Here is a 26,027-nt window from a genome sequence, read left to right as displayed (position 1 = left end):
TTTACATCGATGTAAACCATGAAAATTACTGTGGCATGAATTTATATCCGTTTCCCATGTCAATACAGCGCACACACTTGGTAACATCCTACGAGAAGCTTAAAGGAAGTAGTTGTGCATATTAATAAGCCACTATAAACTCATAAATCATTTTGACTGTGAACACGCCCCCTGCTCTCCTATTGGCCGCTTCACGCTTCATGTTGGCTGCGTCCCCTCTTGGTAATGTAAATAACCCCTTGCGCAATTTGATGAATAGTGTCGCTGTCAAAAGCGTTAGAGACAGACGAAGGTACGGTGATAGAGAGACAGCTGTGACAGAGAGGCGAGGAGGAGAAGCTGCGTCATGCCTCGTCTACACGATTACATGTAGTTTCTTTTTCAGCGGAGGTGGATGTCGGGGAGAGTTTCCTCAAGTGTTACCGTCACCGTGCCGTCCCGGGCTTAATGTTGTATTGCTTTGCCTTTTTTTGTGGAAAGCTATGGAGACTAGAACATGTCAAGTCTAAGCGCTGTTTTCCAACTCTAAGCGTGTCGATTTCTTTGTGAATATTTCATCACCTTATCAAACTTCAACGCAGGAGGAAAACCCTGGGCTTGACAAGGTAACATGCCTCTTCTTTTTCTTCTTTTTTCCCTTAGCGCGCGCATTTCCGAGTAAAGCTTTCCTCTAAGCTAGCATCGCCTGGAGGCAAACGGCAGGTCAGTTAAGCTAAAATAATATAAATACTATTTTCGGCAAAAACAGTCGATGCATTGAGGAAAAATACTTTTATTACTCATGTAGAACTACATTCTTTGTCATTACTGGCAGTCTTCCAAAAGTTCCATTTGGTGACCTAACCTCGTCCCCCACCCCGTCAATCAAAATACACCGGTCATATTATGTTAATGCCTGTAAATAGATCCCTAATTGTATCTTTCAGATTAATTAAATTACTTTTGAGAGAGCTATAGAGAACAAGATTCTACTAGGCTCACAGTGTTGCTCAGTGTGTTTAGGTCAACCTGTTACAGGTTGGAAACCATGTTCTCAGTCAGTTTCAGTCATCTGAAGCCCTGTGTAGGTTTGTCAGAGCAAGTGGGAAGTGCTGATGTGTGTGTGGTCGTGAATATGAAGAACCTCAGCTTGTATACACACAAAGGCTGCACTGTTTGTATCTATTACAAAGCAAATATCTACCAGCAGAAACAAATAAATATAGTTCACATAGAAACTATTCTTTTACGTCTCCTATGTCAGACAAGGATTGAGTATTTGACAAGTACATAGTCTTCTGCTGCCTAAAGAAGGCGGTAAAGTGAACATTGCTGGGTCTAGCCCTTACACCTGTCTCACTTGTCAGTTCTCTATTCTATATGTCCAGGAGCCTCTTAGGGCCCACATCACAAGATGGTGAACAGCCAAGCATCAGGCGTACCGCCGGCCCCCAGGTCATGTGCAGGATGTGGAGGGAAGATTGCCGACCGCTTCCTGCTCTTCTCCATGGAGCGCTACTGGCACACTCGCTGCCTCAAGTGTTCTTGCTGCCAAGCCCAGCTGGGGGACATCGGCACCACCTGCTACAGCAAAGGGGGCATGATTCTGTGTCGGAGCGACTACATCAGGTGAGAGGAAGGAAGAGGTGGTGGAAGAGAAGGAGGAGAGGAAGCTGATGGTTTTAGTTGTGGAGGCTGTACAGACTGAGCAGTCTGCTTTTGTGTTTGCAGACTGTTCGGGCACAGCGGGGCGTGCAGTGCCTGCGGCCAGTCAATTCCAGCCAACGAAATGGTAATGAGGGCACAGGGAAATGTTTACCACCTCAAGGTAAATCCCAAGCTCTCACATCAACGTGCTTTGTCTCCTGCTGCTTGTTTGACAGAAACATCTGAGATTTGGTGGAGAGAGACAGCATCTGTTCTCTAAGTATCAGGAGAAAGGAATTGTGCCCTCCATCTTTTTTGTCTCACTTTTAAACTTTGTTTGAGAATTTTAAAAATAATTTCAAATGTGTTTTTACAACAAATTAGGCTGCAGTGTTTCATAATATAAGTAATATTTATCCATCCAGTTTTAGTTTCTCATACTGGATGATACTTACTGAATTTTGTTGATTTTGAAAAAAAAAACAAGGTTAATTTTGAGCTGCAATGTGCTGTAGTGGCCTGAATTTGATCTATGTTCATTTCTGACCATTTATATTTTTATGCTCCTATCCAGTGTTTCAGCTGTGCCACCTGTCGAAACAGACTGATGCCTGGCGATCGATTCCATTACATCAACGGTACAATTTTCTGTGAGCACGACAGACCTGGTTCTGCCTTGCTCAATAGCCACCTGCCTCCACTTCAGAGCAGCTCTTTGCTGACAGACCAGAAGGTGAGTAAAAGCGTTAAAAGCACAGTGTAAAAATTCAAAATCACTGTGCTCTAATGTGAATGATAAAATCTGTTCGTTCTCCTTGGGGAAAATGGCTGTCACAGCAGGACATGCTATTAATGTGAAGAAAACGATGTAGCAGTGTGTGTGTGTGTGTGTGTTTGGGGGGGGGTGAAAAACGTTCAAGACAGAACATAAAAAGAGTACATAAAAATGACAGTCGTTCAGTGTAACAAGTACTTTTACTCAAGTATTGTGGCAGTGTGTCATTTTGAGGTACTTTACTTGAGCATTTCCATTTTCTGATACTTTTAACTCCACAATATTTCAGAGGGAAATATTGTACTTTTCACTGCCTTTCATTTATCTGCAAGCAGAGTCATTATTTTCCTACAAACCACATCATCAGCTGAAAGACTCTGTTTCAGACGAACCTGCCCAGCAGGATGTCAGACTGTTTAAATTACATCCACCATGACCAGATTCAACATTAATATACTGCATACATGTTAATGCATCAGTAATAATAATAATAATAAAACGTAATAACATAATACGACAGGCACTATGACTGTATAATGAGTACATTCACTTATCAGTGTACATTTTGCTGTAAATTGTTTACTTTTTACTTCAGTATCAATTTAAAAGCAGGAGTTTTACTCTTTATTTGGTGTAGTATCACTGCAAAGCTTCCTCCACCTGGGAAAAATGCCATGAAGTGAAATGCTGATTGGTACCTGAGCTGAAAATATCTTGAAAATTTACTTACATAAGCTCCTGATATTTCAGTGCTCTGATTGACTAGAGCATGGTTATCAGTACTATAATCTCACTTAATTTTATGTCAAATTGTATTCTGTCCTCAAATAGATATTCAACAAAAGCTTTCATTTTATTTGTTCATGAGATTTTATCTGTAAGGTAAAATTAACCTCAATTTAAAATGAAGAGAACACTTAAATGAGAAGGAAGGAATAAAAATGAAAAAAATCAGCTGTGGGGTTTTGTTTTCACATAACCAGGAGGCCATGTAGGTGAAGGTGAAGTTTTCTGTTGTGGTAGTGACCTTAACCCTTTTCCTTCTCTCTGCTCTGCAGGTTTGCTGAGTGGCAAGAATGCTGCGTGCCCTCACCTTTTCTCCTGAACTTCACTTCTCCTCAATCTCCTCCTCTTCTCCTTCTACTGTTGCCGTTGTTGTGGATTTTCATCACGCCTCGCCTCTCTTCCCCAGAGAGGATGCAGTTTTTCACCAAGCTGTCCCGTCCGTCACCATATCAGAGACTTAATATTCCACATACAAAGTCAATTTATGTTGTGTTCTATGTTAAAGTGGTCTGTGCATCATGCAGAGACTTACAGTATGTATGGACTACACTAACAAAAGGCTCTTCCAGGACTAAGAGAAAGCTCGAGGAAAAAATGAGGATGAAAGCCAGTGCCAACTGGAAGAGGGAATAAAAGATGCTTGACTGAATGTTTGATGGACTGCTGTAAAATGACTGTCAAAGCTTTGCTTATGCCATGTGGCATTATTTCCCTTGAGCATCAGTGTTTTTAATGAACTCTTGATCTCTCTCTTGTATATGTTAATCTAAGATTTTACAGACTGAGGATTGAATGTAAAATTGTGCAGTTGTCAGGCAAAATCCAGAGGATCTGAAAAATGTCCAGTCATATAAAAACCTTTAAATGAGTTCAGCCAGAAACTCAAAACAGAAATCTAATATTGCTGTTACATGTGATTACTGATTTTTCTGCCCTGCACAAAAAAACAGTTGAAATGATCCAGTGAAGGTTTTGATTTTTCCCTGTGGAGTTTGGTTTCTTTTTCAGATGCCTGTTCAGTGTGTGAAAAAGTAGAGTTAACAAAAATCCTATTAAAATGATTTTCCTGTAACTTGTTGCAAAGTTAGCTGAGGTCATTTTGAAGCCCCTTAGCAACATTAGAGTGACATTGTATTGCATAGTACCTACCATGGTGGATGTGGCTAACTCTCTCTCTCTTTAGCCCTGTATGGTGAAAACATGCCTGATTACCCTGAGGAATGGAATTAGGAGGCTTGAGCTCTGACCATTTACAGAAGCAATTAAACATGAGCCCTGTATCTGTGCTCTTGGAGCTCCTGGGAGGCTGAACTTGGGGCATATCCTGTGGCTGACTGGCTCGGTGGCTGCCTGCCTGCCTGCCTGTCTGTCTCTAATAAAGCCTAATCTGAAAGCAGGCTAATTAAAGGGGAGTGGCCCCCTCTATATCCAGGGCATTTGAAACAATCTTTTGTATTTACTGTTTACCATGTTCCAATTAAAGCTCCCACACAGCCTGGTTTGTTTCCCATCACAGCTCTTTGTTCTCTGCCACTCTGCATGGCTCCTGAAAATAATTTTTCTGAGCTGCTTCTAATTTGCTCTTACTCTCAGTGTGCCTTTTTAATTCTATGTAAAAAGTCTCAACATACCATCAGAGGTTGTGAGTTAATCTTAGTGTGATAGCAGTGGTGGAGTGTGCAGCGTGCAGAAAAGGAAAGATAGCATCTGCTCTACTTTCACACCTTGCCTGGGAGCATGGCAGCCAACAAACTTGCACCTTAATGCGCTTAGCTATTTCAAAATGTCCCACTTGTCATGGTAGGTGCTGATACTGCATCAATTATTTATTCCACGTCTGATCAAGAAGCGTCACGCAAATTCATTAACGTATGCAAATGATCACAATTACAATTAAAGCTGCGAGCAGCGTTGAACGGGCCCTCGCACCCGGCGCCCGTCGGGGGAGCGGCGACCGCGGGACCCCGGCAACCGCGGGGTCAACGCAGGTCGCAGGGCACACGCTGGCGTAACAGTTCACACTTCCCAGATGTAAAAATTTAAAATAAAAGCTTTTATGCTAATTATTTTCTGTGATAATATTTTTCAGAGCTCATCATCTGTGACAGCTCTTGGCTCTCCTGACTGTAACCTCTCTGTGGCAGCTTCTCACAGACTCAATCAACTCCTCTTCCCCTCCCCCCTCAAACACAAACACAAACACAAACACACACACACACACACAGATACCCCCTCCCAAAAGGAGATAAAACTCAGTTTTAACTTGAGTTTACAAGCTTTGAGCTTTGAGCAAAAGCATTTTTTTGCAAGTTCTGTTATTGGGTGCATATATAAATCATTTATGCTTAAACAAGGGTTATAATGAAGTTATTTGAACAGTGAATATCTCATCTGCCTAAAGTCAGGGCGAAGCCACTAACCAGCTGTAGGGATGGGTATCATTAGGATTTTATCTTTATCCATACAGACCCCTATCAGTCCAGCTCAGACTGTTACTGGTTTAAGAGAGTGAAGTTTATAGCAATTTGCAAAATTTGGAGATTAGTGACAAACTAACCAGTTAGACTACATACAGACAAGCTTTCATTTTAGCTGTTAGTAACAGTTTGCCATGAGCTTAACCAGCGTGCTGTGCTTCCTGTTAAACATGTCATGAGACTGTGGACAACGTTTGAGCCAGCTTTGACATCTGCAGATATGAGTTTCTGAAGAGGGGCCTGCTGAGGTTAGATGTGCTGAATAATATCCATTTTCATATCAGAAAAAACACTGCATTAAACATTGTCTTAGCTCACTGAGCTGAGGTCAACAGGTAATATAACCAACCTGTGAGGTGGCTCACCCCCGTAAGATAAACACATAAATGATCCCTGATAGAACCGATAATTAAAGGCACATCAGTGACAGGGAATGCTATTAAAACTAAACTATAAACTGGTGACATTAACTGCAAAAGAAGATTTTTATTGATACATTTCAGGTAGAATTTAGTTTTCAATAAGGAAAATGCTGTAAGAAACCTGAATTTGTTGCAACAAATTTAAAATAAAAGCTTTTATGCTAATTATTTTCTGTGATAATATTTTTCAGAGCTCATCATCTGTGACAGCTCTTGGCTCTCCTGACTGTAACCTCCCTGTGGCAGCTTCTCACAGACTCAATCAACTCCTCTTCCCCTCCCCCCTCAAACACACACACACAGACACACACACACAGAGACCCCCTTCCAAAAACCCATCAAAGAGTAATACAATGGCTCCATCTGTAGGATAAAGTAGAGAGTCGCAACAGGAAGTTACCCCAAAATCTGAGGTTTCAAACAGGAAGTTGGGTTTCCGAACTTTGACGGGCCAGAACCGGCACACGCTTCGACCCAAACTCACAATTTTCGGAGGACTTCTTCCAAAAATTGTCAAGGAGGGGCTGACAACATTTGAAGTGAATCTGGTCACCCGTCTAGAAACTGGACATCACACTATAAAATATGTCATTTCCTGCTATAAATAGGTGGCGCTACAACAATTGTATGAATATTGACATATGGATGTGTGCAGATAGGTACCATTAACAATCCTGTAAAGTTTGATGCAGTTTGGACAAAGTATGGCCGAAATATAGCAAAAATAAAGCAACTTCCTGTTTCGTGGCGAGTAATCGAACTTTGAGGGGCCATAACTTCCACGCCCTTCAACAAAAACTCAAAATCTGCCGCAATTTAACATCGTCTATGTCTTAAGAACATACTATTAAGTTTTGAAGTCAATGGGATAATGCGTCTAGGACTAGTTCGCGTTCAAGCGACCCCTGGAAATGGCCAAAAACACACAATTTTTTCACCTTCCGGTCAAAATAAAAATACTTTCTGTTGGGTTTAGAATATGGCTCCAAGAGACTTTTTGGTGCGTCATGGGATGTTACATATGTGTGCAGATTTTCAGATTTTTAGGCGCAACGGGCTTGAGGGGCTGTTCCGTTTAAAAATGTAGGTGGCGCTACCGAGGGCATTTTACCACGCCCATGCTCAAGACCCCTAAATTATTAAATTTTTCGCCGTGCCTGACGCGTCTGCAAATTTTGGTAAGTTTTCACGCATGTTAAGGCCCTCAAAAAGCCGATCTAAGAGGCGGAAAAAGAAGAAAAAAAATAATAATAATAATAATAATAATAATAATAATAATAATAAACAGACCGAAAACAAGAGGGTCCTTGCAACTCGTTGCATGGCCCCGTTGGGCCCACGCAACTCGTTGCTCGGGCCCTAATTATCTTTGTATCGTGATGGTGAAGAAATAAAACCTCGGCACATTCCCGAGTCCCACTGCACCACAAGTTACACTTTGCATTCAAACTAATCAAGCCTCATCTGCCTTTTCCTAATTAGCCGGAACATTTTCAGATGCCAATTAGCAGGTCTCATGAAAAGGCTCTTTGCCATGAGGCGATGTCTTTTATCAGAGCTTCTGCAGGTGTGTGGCTCACCATGTAGCCTGTGTCATAGGAAAGTGTTTATTCCTGCTAATTAATCATATTAACACATGCAGATGAGTGTAATTGCCTGAGCTCCTCCACCTCACACTGCGTGAAGACACAAGATGATGCCAGGATATTTTTACATGCTCATGATGGAGGAAGAAGAGGGCCGGCAAAGCCTGCTTCTTGCCCAGACGCTCCTGTGAAATAGATCCAAGATGGCTGCCTTCCTTTAGCCCAGTTCCATTCTGATGTTGATCTGTTGGTCTGTCAGCCAGAACCTATTTCAAACGACAGGTTCTCTCTGTGTTTGGAACTGGACAGGGTGCTGGTGTTACTGCTGGTGTGACTGTCCAGTCTGATTTGCGTTGCCAGATGTGAACTAAAGTCTGAGCTGCAGGAGAACACAGGGGCCCAGCTCCCACTTTGGTTTACAACCATTGCTAAGAATGCTGTCCAAATGGAATTGTTTTACTCTATTTTGACTCTGTCTTTAATGCTAAATGATCATTACTTTATTGTTTTTAGCTGCATAATCCATGAAATTATTTGTCAACTGCTGTATGTAATAGGGCATACTACGTCTTAGCTCATGCAGGGGCTATCAATCAGGCATCAATAATCAAGAGTGTACAAGAGTGGCTATTTTCCCTTTAAATATAAAGTGGCTTTCACTGAACCATTTATAGCTCACATATTTAATGTGTGGTCTGTTAACTGTTCACCACCAACACAGCAGCGTTATCAAGGCTGCTTGGCCTCATCACAGTCATGAGCAGTGTCACTGCTTCATGTTGCATGTTTTTCATCATGTCTTGGTTGTACATGATGGTAAATTTGAGCACATGGGAGGAAATATTTTGGAGGACGTCTGATGAGGGCCAGTGGTGGTATGTGATGTTCTCTCAATTTGTGGCAGTTTGTGTGGCAGTGTAAAATCGGCATCTGCCTATTCATTTTTTGGAATAAAATTGTTCCAGCGAAAACTGTTTACAGTGAGTTCTGTATAATATCCAGTACCTGGGACATTAGTTCTCATTGTGATTGACTTTTTAAAAAGGTATTTTATTAAATCTTCAAGCAACAAATGTCCATCCACCTACAATGTCTTCAGGTAGAAGCATAAATTTAGACACAGATATCTCAAAACATAATTAACACTAAAACTATTTGCGTACCTACATATCACCGAGAAAAAAATATTTTTCTGTGAAATATGGGTAAACTGATCCTTTAAGCAACGTTTGACACTGCAGTTTTTGCACTCACCAATTTAGTTGGGCTCTGTGCAGAGATTTGTAACCAACACAATCATCTTTATGAGCTAAATTTGTCTGTGCTCCATATCCTGCTGATGAAGCCTGACTTTCTGTGTCTTTTGCATGATTTATATTATTGTTCTTGCTCTATATAAAATAAAGTATATAGTTTCATCTCAGCTGACCCCCCTCATCCTCCACCCTCCCCCCAAAAAAAGACTTGTGTTGGGCGGTTAGAATAGCAATGTAAACGCTTTCTGTACATTGTTACGTTCATCATCAAATAAGGAATATAATCAGATGTTTGCTGATCTGAAAATGTCATGGATCATTACTTTGAGCAAGGACTTCGGTCCTAGTGTTAAAACAGAAAAAGGGTAGATAAATTGAGAACAGCAGATCCCAGAGAGGTACAGCATGTGTAGGGTTTGGACTATAAATGAATGCTGATAGACAGGTCTTGTCCACCCCTCAGGCACTGAGCTCAACGCATGTCTGTTGTAAAACCGCCATCTGGTTGTCACCATTTTCAAAATACAAGCATGTGAATGCAATAGTACAATGGATGTAATGGTGTTGAAAGATGTCTATGGCATTGAACTGTGCTGACAATCCCTCTGAAAGCTGCTTGGGCTGTGAAAGCTATTTATGGTAGCCTCCAATCCCTGAGCACCAGATAATTGTAGAAAAGTAGCTACTTCAACTACCAACACACACCTAATTTGTCATAACCATATTGTGTTAAATGTTTCAATGATTCCTGAGCCCTCTTTGAACCCACCAAGGTTTTCAGTGCTGTGCTGCATACCCTGCATTGTATGGGAGTGAAATATGAGACACTGCTGGAACATGTAGGAAGTGAGGCATGTTGCAGCCATAACTCACTGCCTTCAGCATGGGAGTAGAGGAGCATAATGACAAAGAGAGCGACTTTACAACTCCAAGCCTCATACAGGAATGTCAGGGAGGGGAGATGGAGAAAAGTTCTCCTGGCCAATCGGAACGCTTTGAATAATTAAAGTGATCGTCTTAATTAGCTCAATTACGTTAATTTGACCACGGAACACGGCCATATGGTGAAAGGAAACAAAAGAGGGGGGAACTAATTAAAAGTAAAATAATGAGGATTTTAATTAACTGGCTCCCCAGACAGCGGAGCGCAGGGATCAGGAGCCTGCTACCATAATTAAAGTGCTGTAACGCTGGCAACATCTCTCCTCTCTTTCTTATATCTGTGAGGGCTCTATCCATCTAATTAAATCTGTAAATAAATTAGCAACATTGAGGGTTCCTGCTTGACTTAACACCGCCTGCAATCCACCCCCCACCTTCCCAATAACACGCTCACCTTACTTTCAGCACACTGCACCACCCATATGCAGGCAAAGGTTGAGCTTAGGTCTGTCATTAACAAAGAGATGTGAGTAGAGGACTGTGTGTCTCTCTGTGTGTGTGTTTCACTCAATAATGTTTGTGTAAGCCTGTGTTTGTTCCCTTTCATAAATCCAGATTCTGTTTTCAAACTCTGTCTGCTGGGAGCTCTGGCCTACACAGATCACAGGAGGCCAAAGCGGAGGTGACAGAGGCATCACCTTCATGTGTTGCACATGTTCATGCTGCAACCAGACATCATGTATGTTCAATAACAATAACAGAAATAGGATGTCGAGATGATGTGTCATCTCGACATCCTATTTCTGTCACTAATACTTCAGTGTCTTTCTGCTGTTCTTTAGCTGCACCTCTCCTGTGCTACTGTGCTGCCCCTGGCCCTTTTCTTTCTCCCTTCCACACACAGCCACACACTGTCAACCTACAAAAACCCCGCCTTGTGGAAGAGGAGCTTTTTCATTAAAATGCACTCAGATTGACAAGAGACTTATTTGCATATTAAATTAACAAGCACTTAAGAGTTCTGAGCGAACTGTTACACTGCCAGCTCTGAGTAAATGAAGAGCGAGCGAGCGTTCAACTGTCATTACCCACGGCTGTCTCTGTTGGACATGGTTGAGGAATGGTGTGTTGAGAGATAGAGAGATACACAGAGACAGATAAATGTGACAGAGTCAACAAATGTATTGCCTCCTCCACCCCTGCTGTCCCAGCTATAGTCACTATGATGCATTGGTTTGATGATAATAAATGGTTTTTCATTACAATCAGCCAGTTTCATCCAAATGATGGAATTATTATAGGACTGATCAGTTATACACTGGTAGTCTGGTAGTCACTGCCTAACCTGACAATAATGAACCATTTAGATTTAACTTCATACATGTATGGAGAAGTATTTTCTGTCAGGCAGGAGGAATGATGGCAGTACAGTCATAGCAATAGCTGCAATAGCTTCAGTAAATAAATAAATAAACAATCCTCTGTGATTTAATCTATAACTAGGTCACAAAACCTTTGATGTTGCTGTTCTAAACACCTGAGCCCTGATCTGAAGAGTTGTTATGGCATTAGCAAACAGTTGCTTATTACACATCCAGTAGACACAGAGCAACATTAGCAACAAAGGCCTACATTAGCACGTTTTAGCCCATTTACTTCACATCACACATCCTTTACATCATAGCTTACCATTTTACAAAACCCATTACACACAGCCAGTGATTTTCATCCATTTCTGTCTGGTATGAAAATTAATTAGCAGACTCTTACAACCTGCTCGAGTTGTGGAATCAGTAAACATAAGATCATGATATTTCACTGATATTTGTCAGTGTCAGTCATTGCATTATAGCACAGTGCAGCCCTTTCAAATCAATCTGTGATTAAACTGCATTGTTACATCATGAAAATGTATCATTGACAAAAGTTAATGTAGACTTGATGTTCACTCTGATGGATTATGCAACTCAAGTAACCTTCAAGAATCTAATTGGAGCTAAAGGATGTCTGAAACTGTAGGAAATGTACATATGAGAAAATGTGTAAAATGTGTTTGAAAATGGCTGGCAAAAAATGTAAGTATAGATGGCATGTAGTTAAGGAGAAAAAACATGCAGACAGACTGGAAACACTCCCAATACACTGTTTAGAACCTTTTAGGCAGTGTTGATCAGTGAGGGCTGTGGTGCCTCTCCCTAGAAATATAACTAATGACCACATAGCAGCAATCTCAAAAATGAATATTGGCTCCTTTTTTCAACATCATCAGTAGCATCAAAATATACATCTTTATCTTAATCTGTCTTCACGAAGCACAGTCTGTCAGTCTTTAATCTGCACTTTAAATAGATTGCACCTCTTTTCTTGCGATAGTGATGACAATGTTCCCAACAGTGCTGTGTGTCGGGTGAGCTCACAGGGGTGTTGTATCAATACCAACCTTAGGACGCTGTGATAGAAACCCGAGGGAGGGCTTTTCACCGCAGAGACTCACAGACAGCTGCAGAGTATAAGCATAAACAGCATAAGCCTGTTTGCAAAATGATTGAAGCACCAGCTCACACCCCTTTTCCCTGAAGTGTTCTGCTAATAGAAAAAACACAGCGTCACCTCAACATCAGACCGCACAGCTTTATGATGGCTAATTTGCTTTGTTCTCCTCTGTGATTTTACAGCACTGATATTGAACCGTTCAGACAAGAGTTGGTAATGTCTTCCATGCAGTGTCATCTGTTTTGAGAAACTTAGTTTATGATGGAAAGGAGTGTTTAACAGTGTTTAACCTCAGCAGGACACCAGCTCTGTGCAAGAAGCTGCCAAACATCTTCACTCACCTCCTGCAAATCACTCCAGAAACTTTTACAAACTTGTCTCTACTTTGTTTTTGAGTTTGATTGATTACTATGATTCTTCTGATTGTCATTTTATTATTGTTCATTTTATTACTCTTCTTTATCACTGGTTCATTTTATCACTGTTGTTTTATCACTTTTTCATTTTGTTTTATTGCTTTTACTTGTATGGCACTTTGCAACTTTGTCTCAAAAAATCTTTTTTAAATATAGATATTTTCAGCATAATGTGGTAGAGAATAAGTGGAATTATCTACAGATTTATTATATATTTCCACTGTAACGCACTGTTTATTGCCATATAATGATAGCTTGAATTGTATTTACGACCTTAATGAAAGTTATCATAAAGAAAACACACATCTATCTCAGAGAACTAAGGGAGGAATGAAATGCAGGACATAAACTGCTAAACATACAATGAGATTGAAATCTGAGAAGCATCTACTAACAATCAGATGAGCCTATAGGAGACAGATGTAAGACCTGTCTGTATAGTGTTTAGGAACCTCTCACCAAAAAAACTGATCGATCCATTGTTAGTTCAAACTTCACAGAGAGGTTGCATGGGTGGAAAGATGGGTCAACAAACAGTGTGACCTTTGCATATGAGACTGCTATTTGTTGCCCATTTCATACCCACCATCAGCATAACCATGGCTATAATTGTTGTCTGCTGAAAGGTTTACGAATGATTTGACATTCCCAGGACAACATGTTCTCCTGTCTGTTGTTTTAAGCATAAAAAACATTAACATTTACAACACTCCAGAAACTGTGTCCTAGTCACTCCCATAATGTTGCAGATATTCCTCAGAACTCAATGTCAGCAGCTTTCATGGGAGAGCCACTTTCTTCCAGTATGACAACAATAAACCTCACTGTTTTGCGATGGAGACAGAAATCTCAAAGACAGAGATCTAAAGACAGTTAAAAGAAACACTATGTACTGTACAAGGTTTGATACAGCTGGGGGTAAGTGACATAATATGATTTGTTTTGTAATTTGCATGAACCTACACTTTAAAAATAAAAAGCTTCAATAATCAGAAGCACCCAATAAGATCCACCCACTAGCATATGTTATTATTATTGTGAAGTAAAAACTGTCAATCATTTGAAACAATGTTCATCTTTAGCAAATGCTCAGTGGAATCAGTTTTACTGAAGACTAAATCACAGATCCTCAGCTCGTCTTAACACATTGTATACTGGCACATTCTACACAAAAACATACATATCAGTGCTCAAATTCTAATATACCAGTAGAAGCCTGAAACTGCAAGCGTAATTCTCATAGACATTTCACTGACTCTACTCAGGGCCTCCTCTGTAATGGGAATCCTTTTTTTTTTCTCAGGTAGAGTCACAGTCTTGCCCAGCAGTGCCGCCACTGAACACCACCTCCATCATTAGAGGAGGAACCGCCAAACTGTTGTCAGATGAGTGTCTGGGGATCAAGCTCTCCTGTATGTCTTGAGACAATTTTTACAATAGGAGAGCTGGGAAAGGCCAGGCTCTCATCAACCCCCAACTCCACCAAACCAGGTGGAACACACATGCGTTCATTAGCGCCCTTTAATGAGGAGCAGATGCAACAATGCTGCCTCTCCCTCTCAGACACAAAGAGCTACACATAAAGACAGATACACACACAGGCATTTTGAAAATACAGATACTCCTACTAATGCTGTGGAAGGTCATTGAAGAAATATTCATGTGCATTTATGTTCATCCACAAATAATGTAAACTGGATGGCACTTATCAGAGATTTTCTCACATAAAGATAAAGAGATCCTCACACATGAAAATACATTCTGACTGTGAGTGTGCATGTTGGTGGCGGTGTGTGTGTGTGTGTGTGTGGGGGGGTGTCATTTGTCCAATTTAGATGAATGACTAAGATAATATATCATTCCCCTTATGTCAAACTATTTTTATCTTGGAGGAAGTCGATGTAAGCGAGCTGCAGGGGCCAGAAAAATGTCCCATCTGTGGATGTGGGTTCAGCTTTTACTGGTGTTCGAGGCTGAACTTCTCTCATGTACAACAAAGCAGAAGGGGAGTTCAGTGTCTTGATGAAGGGAACATGCACAAAAACTGCTGATGGGCATATTGGCTGTTCCTGTTATCACTTGATGTCAGAGCAGCTTCTGTAAGCCCGGGGGTAAATTCACATAATTCCATCCTGGAAAAGTCTATGCTTTGGATATTTGCCCAAGCCAATAACTCTAACATATTTTAGATGAAAAAGCTAAGTAGTAGCAGCAAATACATTATCAATTTTTATATAGTTCACCAAGCTTTGCTTATCTTAAAGAAACAATTAAACATTTTCAAATTTATACTTATTTAATCTCTCTCTAAGAGTGATGACGAGAAGTTTCGTATCAGTCTCCTGTCTGTGTGTTAAGTATGCATCTGGAATAAGGACGTGGTTAGCCTAGCTTAGTTTTGAGACTGGAAGAAGGGGAAATAAGAGATGGATTAGTATTTAGTCACAAGACAATGTACTGGAAAAAATATAGCATTTCATGACAATCCAACCAATAGTTATTCAGATATTCCAGTCTGTAGGTGACTGATAAGGCAGACAGACAAAACAACATTTCCATTCAGAACTGTGCTGATCTATATATATCTAGACACCTCACTTTCATACGTGAGCAACAGCCAGTGACTGTGTTGTTGTCACAGTGAGGTTGGAAGGTTTGGTACCATTGTTTCTACACAAGGACCAAAACCTATGCTTACCATCCTCTGCTTTAAGTGGAGCTGCTGCACAGACGTGTGGCAGATAGAGTAGTAATAAAGTAGTTCTAGCACTGACAGAGCTAGAGAGTCTGATGTAGACAGCGCCCTGCAACGCTCCTTTGTGGTTTCACAGCAAGCCTTCCACATTCCTCTACCAGTTTGAGATATTTGACCTTCTTATGCCTGTGGACCTTCAACAATTTGTATGGCACTGGTTCAGGTGGTGTAATTAGCCCTTTGCATTGGGCCAGGTCTTCCTCCCTCCTACTGTCATTGTAGGTGTTTCTGAGATGTCAGTTAATATCTTCTGGCATGCGAGGGTCTCCCCCTGCTTCTCTGCCCCGCTTCTTTCATTTTTATCATTTTAGAGAGAGCAAGGTTGTTTCCAGTGTTTACACAAGGTTAGGCTAACCATGTTCTGACTCCAACTTAACACATAGACATGAGACTGATATTTATTTTCTCAATTCATTCTTGGAAAGAAAGCAAATAATCACATTTTCCTAAAAAATGAAAGTTAAGACTGGTCCTGAATTATAGATTTGTCTTCTAATGGGAAAACATTTTCTCTACATAACAGTGGGGAAACTTCATCAGTTACAGTCAGATATCTCTCCAGTGAAAACCTTTAATCTCCAAATGCTAACTTTTTTTATTTGCATGTCAGGGGTTATTCAGCAGAGCAACATTTGAAAGAGTTTCATGTCAGACTGTTATCTCAGACCAGCCTTATCTGGAAAAAATCATATACCTTCTCCAAACTTATCTGTTTTCTAAACAAGTTGGTTGTTTTGTGAGTTTTCCAACCCTGACTGCTCTCTACTAGAGGACCACGCTTAAACCCACTAACCCCTTATTGCCCATTAAAGTTAACTCACAACATCCCAGCCTTCTTCCTTAATTTATGCCTCTGAACTGGGGGAGCAGGTGGGGTTTATACTGCCATGTTGAGTTTAGACTCAGCATGGGGCTGCAAACACCCCCTGAGCTATGCTAGCTGAAGAATCGGTGAAATGGCGAGGGAAAACAATATATAAGATCCATGCATCTGAGATGTTAGGAGAACCAGTGTTAACAGAGCCAATAGTGACATCAACAGAAATAATGTGTTGAAGGCTCAGTGTCTGCTTTGCTTATTCAAGCAAACAAGATAAATAATTTAAAATAAAATTATCTTCTGCTGCTGATAGAATGGATCTTCATTATGTAAAGATTACGTACTGACATCATTGTCGACCTAAAAGCATTCCCAGCTAGAAATATCCCCACAGTAACTTTGATATCTGGACATAAATTCTCAGACAATGAGCACGGTAATGAAAGCGTAACCCTGGCAGCTTTCAAGTTCACAGTGAATTTCGGAACTTAACACCATTTTGTCAACAAGGGACCAGTTAGTAAGCTGACACTCACTGATGTTTTTCGCCAAGCAGGAAATCACATTTAGAAATGTGTCTCATTATATAACAATAGTGTGATAGTGTATAGGCTGAAAATAGAACCGTGATGAGGGGAATCAGCAGGCAGTGTTGAGTGGCAGTGATAGCCTAATGCTAACATTCTGCAAATGGGCTTTTCACTGCTGTGCTGCCTGTTTAGTAACAGCTTTAGTCTAGACATTTTTAGCAACATTTTGTTGAGACTGTTCCCCTGTAAAAAATGACCACATATCTTGTTTGTGTAGAGGCTGATTATGGCCCATAGTTACAGTTTCCTCTTAAGTGACATCTAGTGGACATTGTAACTTTGACCTTTATGAAGTAGATGTTGTAATATAAAGTGCGTTGTCTGAGAATTTTTTACTGGGGTGGAGAGCTGGGTCAACCAAACACAGGATTGTCACACAGGACACTTGAGTTTGGCCCCCTTTCTTTTGGCCAATACCGTTGTCTTTTCCTAAACTAAACATTTTTATGCCTAAACCTAACCAAACAGAGACTGTTCCATAACATTAATGGTCTGTTACTGTTACCGTGAAGCTCTGGGATGCCAGCCGCTGGCATGTGGTCGTACCACAGGTGGGAATTACAGGTAGGAACAAGCAATATTCCCTCTAAGCTGCACGCCTGCGCAATTGTGCACTGCTCCCGCTTTCTACGCGCACAGCAAAACTATGTAGCGCATAACATTACAGTGTGCGACAGTGTGCACGTCTGATATTGCTCACAGTGGTCCAAGGAATTCTCAGGGCGTTTGTGTGTATGTGAAAAATTAGGGGGAACATTGGGAACAAGCCACCTGTACGGTTGTTTAGGTTGGAGGACTTGTTGAGGATACTGAGCACTCATGCAATTGGATCTATTTGGCTGCTTGCTTCAGTAGCACCAGCAGCAAATTCACCATTGACTTTAGTGGTAAACATTTGAAGAAACAGATACCTCAACAACAGCACTTTGATTCATTTCAAAGACCTGCTGAGGTACTCACTGATGAGGTGAATTCACCCTGCCTTATTCATGTCCAGTGGGTCTCTCATGACTTTTAGTTAAGACTGTATGCATGCTCTTTTTATATGAACACAATTTGTTATAGTTAATTTCTGTAATCAACACATATGGCGCATACTAACACAAGACAAAGTGGACCACTTATTCACAAACACTGATAAAGGTTTGGGTGTCTGATGCCTTCTGGCCTTTATGAAATAAATATCACTTAAAAACGACATTTTGTTGATGAGTGTGACCTCATTCTTTTGATCACACATTTGAAGCAGGGATAACTTAACACTTTACCTACAACCTAAAACCACTCAGCAACCTATACAGTTCCGAATAGCCAAGTGCAAGCAGAGGAATATGCCAATCGGAGGAGGTGCAGTTGAAATGTCAGTATGTGGTGTGTGTGTGTTTGAGGTTTGGTATTTCAAACAGAGATATCATTGCAGAGCAGGGTGAGAGGTGTACATCAGTGATTCACAGAGGGTGGGTGGGCGGGGGTAGGGTGGGGGTGTACAGTTTCACCCTGACAGTGGTGGACTGTGATTTTCCAGACTCAAGCATGGGCCCTGCTGCCAGACAACAATAGGTGAGATGCTGGAATACAGGCTAGGAGTTCAAGTCCCTGTGGCTCTGCTGAATGCCTGGTTCTCAGTCCCCACCTTGATAAGCAACGTTGCTTCTGCCCTTCTCGGTAGAACCTGCCCTGGTTGGAAATGCCAGCTTAGGGCTGAGGGCACATCTCACCCAACGTGGACTCACCTTGATGAACCACAGGGCACTTATGCTTCTTATCAGCACTCATACACCTGCACAGTCACTACAATAGGAGGCCATGGATGTGTGTCTGTGTGGTAGCAGTTGGGGGTGGGGGACAGACAGAGGAAAGCCTAACAAGGTGGCCCCTCTCTGGTTTGTTGAACTGTGTATGAAGGAGCACATCTTTTCCACAAAAAAAAAAAAAACAGCCCTGACAGTTTGAGGTTTGTCGAGTCAGTGTGCCTCTGACTGTTTCTGCTGTTGAACTGAACTTTTCAATTTGCAGTGGATGTTAGCAAAGGTACTGCAAGATAAGAGATCAGGCCAACAGCCCTCCACTGATCTCTGGCCCTATCTTTTGCTCTGTTTGCTTATTCTGCTGGTTGTGACCTCAGAGAAAGGAGGGAGCTGAAACAGAGCACCGTTTCCAGGATGGTAGGTGAAAGCTACGATGGACTTTTGTAATAAAACAAGCATATTATTGTTGTTGTCTGTTAGGCCTGTGAGACTTGTTACACTGTAATGGTGTAACCACTTTGCTGCCGCAATGAGGTTAAGTTGATCTATTTTGGATTTAGTGGGCTGCTAAATGACTCTTTGCATCTGTGTGTATGTATGCACACAAGCATGGCTTTGAGTATATACAGCTACACACTTAAGTGTGTGTTTTCTATAATTGCGTAAGCCATTGAGGAACTGATAAGCCTCGTGGAGCCAGACAGCAGACACTTAAAGATGTCTGCATTGATAATAATGGCAGAGTTTAGTATAGCAACCTTTCCTCCAAACACACACACACACACACAACGCACTCATTGTATCATTAACCTGGGTTCCTGCAGTGAACTGTATACAGTTAAATGTGTTTGAATAAACATTCCTTCAAGGAAGCAGGTAAACAGATTAATCTCATCACTGCTGGGATGGCAGGTAAAGCTCAGGTTGAATCCTGGTCCGTGTGATATTATCAGGACACCATTTGTTGTCATAACCATCCAAGTGCTGGTGCTGTGTTCTTTCACTCTGGCGATCACAAACTGAAGAGTAAATTTACCTCTTCCTTCGAGTTTAATGTAAATCTTCATATTGGGAGAGGAAATCTAAACATGTGAATGTCTGCCGAGCCTCTGCTCTGGTTGTGTGAGATCAAAGCACAGGACAGACAGTGTTAAAGCGGGCTTATCTAACCACTGTGGCAGGAGGTCAGTAAGCTTAAAACAGCTATGATCTCAGTGCTCATTGACATGAATCCTCCATGGCTGTGCTCTGTGTGACTCTGCCCTTGAAAGAAACTGGCTCTAGAAAAGAGGTTAAAAGCTAATTAATTTCATGTTGTCAGAGTGCATGGACGGTGTCTCCCTCTGTGCATGTGAACGCGTGTATTTGAGCACAAGGACATTACTATTGCCTGTGAGTGTGCATGCAGCGCGTCTCTCGACCCCATCCCTCCTGCCTGTGTTTTTGAACTTGGAGATGAAGCCATCTGCACTGCTCTCTGGAGACACAAGGCTCCCTCGTCTCCTCATCTCTCCTCCATTTTCTGCTCCTGCTGTAATGGGAAAATTGCTCTGTCTTTCCGCTCTAGTTGGGATTGGCAGCCTTGATAAGCATTGCAGGGACAATTAGAGGTAGGAGTTTTCATTGAGGTGCTTTCAAATGACGCTGAGCTGTCATTGGTGGCTGATATCCCTTGGGACGCACCATTGTGCTGAACATGACCCCCTCCTCAGCCAGAGAACAACTTGCTAAGAGGTGAGAATGCTTGGGTGCAACAGCCTTCCCTAAGAACCACAGTTTTTCTATAGATGTGTAATTGCATTGATCTGAACGGCATTCGCCTTCAGCGTGTGTTCAGACAGATGTATACAGTAACTGGTCTTAATCCTTTTCGTCCCTTTTCATGTAGTTGTCTTATGATGCCAGTTGGTCACAATAAAAGGAGCAAAAAGGCTTTTTTTTGTTTGGACGTGTGTGATGAGCCTGTTGTTATCCCAGCAGACTCCAACCAACACATTTTTACCTCACCTTTCCCCCTCTCCCAGAGATGGGCATGAATTAGGTAAATATCTTGCTGTGCTGCAGTCCCTCAACTAATTACTGTTAAAAGGTCTGATATGACTTGAAGGCAGGCAGTGAGAAGCTGAAGCTCATAGGCAGGCAGAAATATGAAGGTGTGGAAGGGGTTGGGGGCATTGTTTATGAACTAAGAGAAGTGGACCATCACAGAGGGAGTCAAGCAAAGGCCAAATAAGTGATGGAAGGAACGATTAGAGGAGAGTGAGGGTGGGATGAAAGAGGGGGGAGGCAAGAGCAACATTCCTGTGTAGGACTCAATCCCCCCTTTCAGTAACAGGACACTCCTGTCTCTGCAGTGAGGACATTACAAGAGAAAAGCCAGTTAGGAGCAGCTTCTACCATTGCTTTTGTGTTTTCCTGTTCAGTGGTAAAGCAGGAAGTGCCAAGTATTCACATCTGCTACTAGTGTGTGTAGTTTTCAACCCCTTTCTAAATCTGAGCTGTGATTCTGTCATACAGCATGGCACAGATAATCGTCAGCATTCCTGGAGCTATTCATCACGCCCTGCAAGTGTTCGAATTCTCAGGACCAGGTCTCCCATTTCCTCATGTATCTGGGGGTCAAACAAACATCAAAACCCCAACTTAGTAGCTGCCAGGTTTCTCTTGAGCTCAGATAAAAGCTGTAATAATAACGACACTAGGTGAGTCAGTGGCACTCCATTCACAGCACACTGCTAATTGGCCATAAATGAGCCCATCTGGTTTGATTTGCTGTTCAGTGAGGCAGCAGGATAGCAGCTCCCTCCCAGCTAAGCTCCCCTTCCCCTTCCTCCCAGCTCATGGCCCTCCTATCACCCAAGACCACCTAAGCTGAACTCATAACATAAAACCTAAACTATACCTCTCTATACCAGCATGTAAAAAAGTAAGTGCAGCTTATTCCCAAGCCATCCTTTAATGGCTGCATTATAAATAAACCCTTGGCTAAGGTCTTCATTGGAAGTGTTGCATACAACATTCATGCCTGAGATTAGGTAAATACTGAACTGAAACTTCAGACAGAACCCAAAGAAATTTTAGACTCAGTTTAGTCACTACTTACTTTCCCACATGCAACATGATGGAATTGGGATGAATGATACTACAGTGCTCTGTAAAGCTTAGGGGATCCACAGATGATAAATGATCATTCTCCAGTATGACTAACATTAGTCTTCTTACTATAAAAATAGTGATCAGACCATCTTTAACATGTAGTTTATGCATCTATGTCTGTGTCTGTGATGAAGCAAAATGATGATGATGATGATATATTGGACTGCTGCAACTGGATGAGAATATAAAGCAGAGATTTTAATATTTGCAAATGCTAAAGTAGGCTAAGTTGGTTTAGATATGTAGTAAATGACCTGCTAGCAAATTTACATTTGTCATATAGGATTATAACACCAGGCATGGTGAATACAAGAGTAATATAAAGGCAAAAACAGATGAGGTCATGGCTTAAAAACAGCTACAGAGCAGGCAGAGTGCAGCGATTTCTTTTAAAGTGTGGCTTTCCACCACTAAACTCTCCCTTTAGTATCTAACATAACAACAATAAAGTTACATTCCCAAAGTCACAAACTCTATTAACCTTTGCTTAGTTTAAACTCAAATAATGACAAATTTGACTGGTTCCACTCTGTGGGGTCCAGGCCTATTGGCACCACTTCCCCACCTTTAGCCTCAGATCAATCCCAGCACATCCTGCCGGCTCTGTTTGCACAGCTTGCTGGCCTACACTCATACTAATACAGTACATCACCTCAAAGCAGAACAAACTATCACAACCTGTCATAATGTGAAGTGAGTGCAGCTGGATCATCAAATAGGTGAACCTGCCAACTCTGATGTTCAGGACAGGATTTGAAGAGGTTTTAAAGTCTGGATCAATTAGTAAGTTCTCTAGTTGGCCAATGCAGAACACTTATAATACAGTAGTTCTATCATTATATTATCTGCACTCTAAAGATTTTATTTGTTTCTATCTGTATCAGTCTATTGAGCATGGCCATACTGGCTTGCTGGTGAGCCCTGGGGCAAAAATGACCCTCATTAACCTCTGGTTCCTCCTAGTCTCTGTGCAATGTGAACATTTTTTCTGTGTTGCAATACTGTAATCTGACACATGGCTCTCTGCGTGATACATTTTATTGAAAAGAAATTCACATAGGAATATGCCAAACATAAGCACAAAACTGAAGTAATGGAGATCCTGAAACTAGATGTAGAAACACAGACCCCCCTTTGAGACAGAGGCTCCAGTTGAATAGATTTTTATTGAATTGTTATTGTAATCGCTTTGACATTTCAATCTAGTGTGTTTTGTTTTTATTTTCATTTTCACTAATATCTATTTTGTTGTTACTTTCTGTGAGTAACTGATGATTGAATGTTCAACATCCTTTCTTTAGGAGGTATGAGTCTGTATTGGACAGCAAACCTTATTTGAATTGTAGCCCACAGCACTGGGTTTGTCCCTGTACTTATCTCCCATGTGTTATAAATAAAGCTGGTTTAAAACAGCCTAGTGTAAGTGCTTATGAACTCTCCTTCATTTGGTGCAGGGCCCCACCTCCAGCCCTGCACCAAAAGGGCTTTTTCAGAGGAGGCTGAGCAATTGCATTCTTGAAATAAGCAGGGACTGAACCAGTCCATAGTGAGGTGTTGATGATGAGAAGAATATATGGGATAACAGACTTTTTTCAGGAATCTCATGGGCTGGTGCAAGACTCCTTGTTCTTCTTGTCTCTAAGGACAGTTCTTTATGACGCTGACTGTGTTTGGACTCACTGTTCAACTGCAGAAGTAATCTGGGACTGATCAGACCCTGATGCTACTGATGAAGGAGTAAAAACATCTGAAGTGTCTAAAACTTTTGCACAGTAATGTATATGTGTTTGACACAATTAATAACATAACCAACCCCCATGTGTTGATGCCCAGATTTGGTTCAGTAACAATCTAGTAAATATTTTAGATGCATTTGTGTAAGGACTGGAGTAGATTGTGGTTTTCCCACCCACTCCACCCTCTTTATGTTGAAGCTTACTTATATGAATGTTGCAGTATTGTAGTGTTACAATGCTTCTAAGTTATGTAATCTCAACCATGGGTGGCACGCCACTACTCTTAGAGTCACTGAGGTTGAGACTCATGCTGGAATAATGTAAAAACAAGTACGCCATTAAACCATTTTGGTAATAGCTGTAGTTTTGTGAGATGTTTCCACATATTTATCACTTGCAGGTAACTGCCTGACAAAAATAGATTTTTAATCTCATTATCTCCAAAACAGCTATGCAGGAGGAAAGAGAGAGAGAGAGAAAGAGTGTGTGTGTGTGTGAGAGAGAGAGAGAGAGAGAAACAGGGCTGGAAAGAGTGTGTATGTTTCTGTGCATGTGCACTGTGCATGTGTATGTGTGACTGTTCATAAATGAGTGTGTTTCAGAGGGAGAGAAGAGAGAGAAGGGAGCAGGATGGGATATGGGTGTACAGATATGTACCCTCACTTCCTCCCACCCCTGGGTGCTCTAATTGAGAGGATGCTTTTGTTATATAAACAAGAGGTACACCTCAAGTTGAAAATTAAATATTTGGAGAGCAGGTTTTGAAAGTGATATATATTCCAGTGGGTGAACACTGGTGTCAAAGGGGTGCTGATGAAGAGCTGGTTATTGGCATGGAGAGCCTGCTCTCTGCACTGGAGAGTCAATTCTCACCTCGTCTCTTCTTCACAACAATGAACACAACAACCTCTAAAGCTCTATTTCTGTACGCCCCAACTGCATCACGCTGCTGCTGATTGTTCTACATCTCAATAGGCTGTTAGAGCGGTAATCTGCAAGTTCCTTGTTGTATTCTCTTTTCCCCTTTTATCTCCATGTTTGGTGCTAAGCACTCATTACTGCTGTTTTTGCTCTGCACATCCCAGAGATCAGTCGGCGTGTCTGGTACTCTGACATTTTTTTCCTTGGATTATTGAAGTTAGACTTTCTGTAAATGGCAAGCATTTGTGTTTTCAGCTGTGTGGCTGTGTTGCTGCTCAAATTTTTATTTAAGAAAGTTGGAAAGTCTGACTTCCTGTGAGAAAAAAATGTAAAGGAGCAGCAAGATATAATTAAACTGACATTGTTAAGACAAGGTGATAAGATCTTCTAGGTTTGGCGTTGAAAAGTTGTTTTCTTTTTATCTTTTTTTTTAAAGGCTTTTTAGGAATAAAGATCATACAGTGCCACAAAAGGAGATTTAGAATGAAAGTTAATTCCAGACCATAGCAATCATTTGTGTGGCAACAAAATATAAACTTGAAGGTCCATTTTTTTCAGAGCTTCAAACCACATCTTAGGTCTTGTGATGACCTGAGCCTGTTCAATTCGGTGATGAAGACCAAGAAATGTGACTGAAAGCTCTGCAAAAGCTTCTAAGTGGATCTTGTTGAGATTATTACTGAGACTGACAACCAAGATTTTACTTGAGCAACCACAAAGTGTGACATCAGTGAACCTGCAAGATCACTGTTATTGCATAATATACAGGGGCCTTTAGGAAAGATTGCCTGACACTGATCAGCAAGACCTGTGTTCAATGTGAGCAAAAAGCGAGGTGTTTTTTATTTCAGTGGCCACGAAACAATATCTTTGGGTACCCTCATTTTTTTTTTATTTTTTAGAAAACCTTAACAAATTGGTTTTATGCTTTAGCTCTAATCTACTGTCCATATATAGTAACTCAAGCTGTACAAATAGATTAATGAAATACCATAGGTTAATGAAACATTCTTCCATCCATCCATTATTTATACCACTTATCCGTTAAGAGTCGCAGGGGGGCGGGAGCCTATCCCAGCTGAGATTGGGCGAGAGGCGGGGTACACCCTGTATGGATCACCAGTCCATCACAGGGCCAACACATATACATGAACAACCATTCACACAGGCAATTTAGAGTCACCAATAATTTGGACCAGGCCCTGAACCTGGAACCTTCTTGTTGTTAGGCAAGAGTGCTAACCACTGCACCACTCTGCCACCCTTAATGAAACATAATAAAAGAATAATTTGGCTGGAGTTTAAAACAGTTACAATTACATAACATGCATCATCAACATTACTTTCTAGATTACGTAAAGGTAAAACTTTTGGTGTCCTTAAAATACTTAAATACTGTAATTTAAGTGTTATAAGAAAGATGGAGGTTGGTTATTTCTTACTATAACAGATGCTGCAATTAATGAGAAGCAATTAAAAGTTGAGTGGCTTTAGTTTGAGGTGCAGAAATGCCATATTTTCCTAGATTGATCAGCCATACATAAAAAACCTGAGAAAAAAACCTGTGCTTATGCATTAGTAG

At 41.2% G+C, this 26,027-nt stretch overlaps 1 protein-coding gene across 1 annotated transcript; it reads left to right on the top strand.

Annotated features, from left to right (window-relative positions):
• Positions 1–249: 249 nt before the first annotated feature.
• Positions 250–4,685, top strand: si:dkey-90l8.3 (LIM domain transcription factor LMO4-B). The gene is made up of 5 exons (XM_018669737.2): positions 250–605; positions 1,368–1,608; positions 1,711–1,807; positions 2,201–2,359; positions 3,460–4,685. Exons 2-5 carry the CDS (start codon positions 1,394–1,396, stop codon positions 3,466–3,468), a joined length of 480 nt encoding a protein of 159 aa, XP_018525253.1. The 5' UTR covers positions 250–605; positions 1,368–1,393; the 3' UTR covers positions 3,469–4,685.
• Positions 4,686–26,027: the final 21,342 nt, after the last annotated feature.

This window comes from Lates calcarifer, linkage group LG13 (genome assembly GCF_001640805.2).
Source record: "Lates calcarifer isolate ASB-BC8 linkage group LG13, TLL_Latcal_v3, whole genome shotgun sequence".
In the NCBI taxonomy this organism is placed as follows: Eukaryota; Metazoa; Chordata; class Actinopteri; family Centropomidae; genus Lates; species Lates calcarifer.
The sequence above is the reverse complement of the archived record's forward strand: the minus strand, read 5'-3'. Positions and strand labels throughout refer to the sequence as shown.

Bases quoted from the DNA above. Each gene is read 5' to 3' on its own strand.
- si:dkey-90l8.3 (XM_018669737.2), top strand. From the start codon at position 1,394: ATGGTGAACAGCCAAGCATCAGGCGTACCGCCGGCCCCCAGGTCATGT. The intron at 1,609-1,710 runs GTGAGAGGAAGG...TTGTGTTTGCAG, and splicing joins TGTCGGAGCGACTACATCAG to ACTGTTCGGGCACAGCGGGG. The intron at 1,808-2,200 runs GTAAATCCCAAG...GCTCCTATCCAG, and splicing joins GAAATGTTTACCACCTCAAG to TGTTTCAGCTGTGCCACCTG.